Source organism: Macadamia integrifolia, chromosome 5 (genome assembly GCF_013358625.1).
Source record: "Macadamia integrifolia cultivar HAES 741 chromosome 5, SCU_Mint_v3, whole genome shotgun sequence".
Lineage (NCBI taxonomy): Eukaryota > Viridiplantae > Streptophyta > Magnoliopsida > Proteales > Proteaceae > Macadamia > Macadamia integrifolia.
Window position 1 is genome coordinate 32,523,232 of NC_056561.1, and position 2,869 is coordinate 32,526,100.

A 2,869-nucleotide genomic window follows, 5' to 3' on the forward strand; every position below is an offset into this window, starting at 1 on the left:
AAAAAAAAAAAAACAACAACAACAACAACAACTACCCTTCTAGTAACCAGCAGACAAATCGTAAGTAATGAACCCCAAACGAGCAAATTACCAATTCTAACATTTCAACAAAATAAGCAATAGCATTGGTTCAAAAAAATACCTGCTGAGATCCCACACCATAAGTCGCCTGCCAAGACAACAAGAGGCCAATATGGTCTCATTCTTTGGATTCCACCCAACTTGGAAAACCTCCTCTCTGTCATTGTTCACCAAATAAAAGTTAGACCAACATTTTGGTTTAGATAAGACTCTTTCCTTCAATAAATCATTTTCAGTCGAATGAAAAAAGAAAAAAAAAATAACATTTAAAATTACCAAAATTTACGAGAAAAATGAACGTGAAATCAAATAGTAACAAAATAGCATGCATCACATGCTGGAATGGTGCTTACTTGTGACAATCAAAAGTGTGAAGTGCAGTATTGATCTTCCGGAGGTCAAATAGCTTAACAGTTTTATCAGTTGAACCAGTCACCACAACCCATTCATTAAAGGGATTGAATGCTAAGCAGTTAACCTGTTACATAAGCACAACAGAGTAGACTGTAGAATCAGAGTGCAAGCATTTGCATACATGAAAAAACCCATAGTTTCTCAGTTAATGAACCAAGAAGAACAGTATGATATCACATATTAAGGAGAACCATGATTCTTCAACTCATAAAGCAAGGAAAAGGCTAATATCATAAAGGATTAGCTTGCACAACCCACTCATTCAAGGGATTGAATACTAATCAGTCAACCTATTTTATAAGCACAATAAAGGGTGCCGTGCAATCAAGTTTCAAGCTTATATATGTAATATGCCACATGGAGTATTAGATTACCACAAATAAGAGAAAGGTATTGATGCAGAATTGAGATTCCTTCACAAGTATGCTCGCAGGAGGAAGAATAGGCTAGAATGTGCCAGCAGCTCCAATGTGGGCCAGTTTTCGTCCATGTCTGGTTCCAAACTGAATCTGCGACTGAGGGTTCTGGTTCTCTCAAAAACTAGACAGTGGGGTCTATTTGAGATGTATTTCTATTTATTTATTGTTTCTAGAAATCTGGAGTATCAGATATTAGAACCAGCTTTGCTTTGTTAATATTTTTTAGACTCTATTTTCAGGGTTTTAAGTGTAATGGGGCTCCTCCTTGTAGCCCACGCATGGGAGGCTTCCTAACTTCTTTACTTTCTCAATTCTATAAATAAAGGCAAGGGGCCCGGACCCTCCCCACGATTTGAAGTTAAACAAAGCCTTTGCTTTCTTAGTTCTGTGTGATCAAGAGCTTGTTGCTGAAAGTGTGAGATGCAGTACATCTGGTGGGGTTCCTGCCCTGCTGTTCAGGTGGGACTCCAGAACACATCCTTTTCCTCTTCTATCCATTCTTCAGTGAGCCAGATCAGCTTTGTATTCTCTCACTCCTGCGCTGCTGCGCATATGATTTTGATAGTAGTCATACCAGTGATTTGGAGATCTCCCGAGAAGTATTTAGTGCCCATTTATATCCATCATCTTTCTTTGGTTGAGTAGCATGTATTTCCATGGTGCTGCTTACTTCTCTTTAGACAAGCTATCTCTCAGCCCAGCATTACTTTCTAATTCTGGTTGCTAATTTCTGCAAGTTTTTATTTTCAGTTATTTACTAGTTTCTAAATCTGGCTTCGAATTTTGGTAGTTATCGAAGCTGAGTATCTAAAAATTTCTAAAAATTACTATTTTGGGAGTTTCTATTTCTGGTAGTGGCCAATTCTGGTTTCCCTTTTTTGAATTTCTACCTTCTTGCGAACCTGTAAGTGAGTTCTCTGTATTACATTCCCCACCATAAATGCACTACCTGGGCAACCACAAGTATAAAACAAAGCTAATGCAGGAGCATGATCACCACTGTTAGATGTGGTTTGATATTTTATTTTGGGCACTTAATTGATACTTTGTAACTTGGATGTAATGTAATAATTTAGGTTAGATATATAGGTTAGATGTTGTTTTCAAAACTTGGAAACAGACTCTTCTGCGAAGCAAGGGGTAAGGCTGCGTACACACTTGCCCCTCCCAGACCTTGCAGTAGCAGGAGCTTCATGCACTGGGTTGCTCTTTTTTTTCATATAAGTTTTTTAAAAGTTGATTTGAGTCTTTTATTTTAAGTGTCATAGTGATGGTAGTTTACCACGACAGTGAAAGTAATGAGTAGATAATCTAGCTAGCATAGTTGTTAAGGCATCACCTATGCGACACCTAGGCATCCAAGCACCTAGGTTACCTTGTACGCTTTGGTCACCTAGGCGGGCGCCTTGGCAGCAATGCTTCAAACCCCCTCCAACGCCTAGGGTCACCTAGTCGCTGTGACAACTATGCTAGTTAGTGTCTTTAGATGCCCATTTGAGAGAGTTTTCATAGTATGCAGTTATAGAGTTCCTGAATTTCAGGAATCCTCTTTACCCAAAAGTCAATAGTTTTTAGGATTTGTTTCTTTATTTCAGTATAGGTAAGTTGTTTAGATGGACTGGACTAAGAATTATAAATTCCAGATTATTTCAAATCAATTTAGCCATGTTTTCACGAAGTATGAGTCAACCAAGAATTCTCCCAACAACCCTTACGGTTAGAGTCCTAGTTTATCTTTCTTTTTTTATTTGCTTCATTTTTAGATAAGGTTACTTTGATTCTTATAAAGATATGTAAGACTTAACAGCTCCCCCCCCCCCACCCCCGGCAAATTTAATTATGGAACGAATTAAAGTTAAGTTATGTTTTGTAGAGTTGGTGCCTCTCTTCTCTCTCCCCCTTTCACCCAGATATGGGGCTTCCTTTCTTCTCTCTCCTCAACCCCCCCCCCCCCC

The 2,869-nt window shown here is 38.6% G+C and overlaps 1 protein-coding gene across 1 annotated transcript in view; it reads right to left on the reverse strand.

Moving 5' to 3' along the window:
* LOC122079755 (WD-40 repeat-containing protein MSI1) overlaps window positions 1–2,869 on the reverse strand; it is a 16,787-nt gene that overhangs the window by 9,122 nt on the left and 4,796 nt on the right. The window contains exons 4-5 of the mRNA XM_042646464.1: window positions 435–559; window positions 143–238 (exon numbers count right to left, since the gene is read on the reverse strand). Coding sequence (XP_042502398.1) covers window positions 143–238; window positions 435–559 — 221 coding nt within the window. The remainder of the gene's footprint in view (window positions 1–142; window positions 239–434; window positions 560–2,869) is intronic.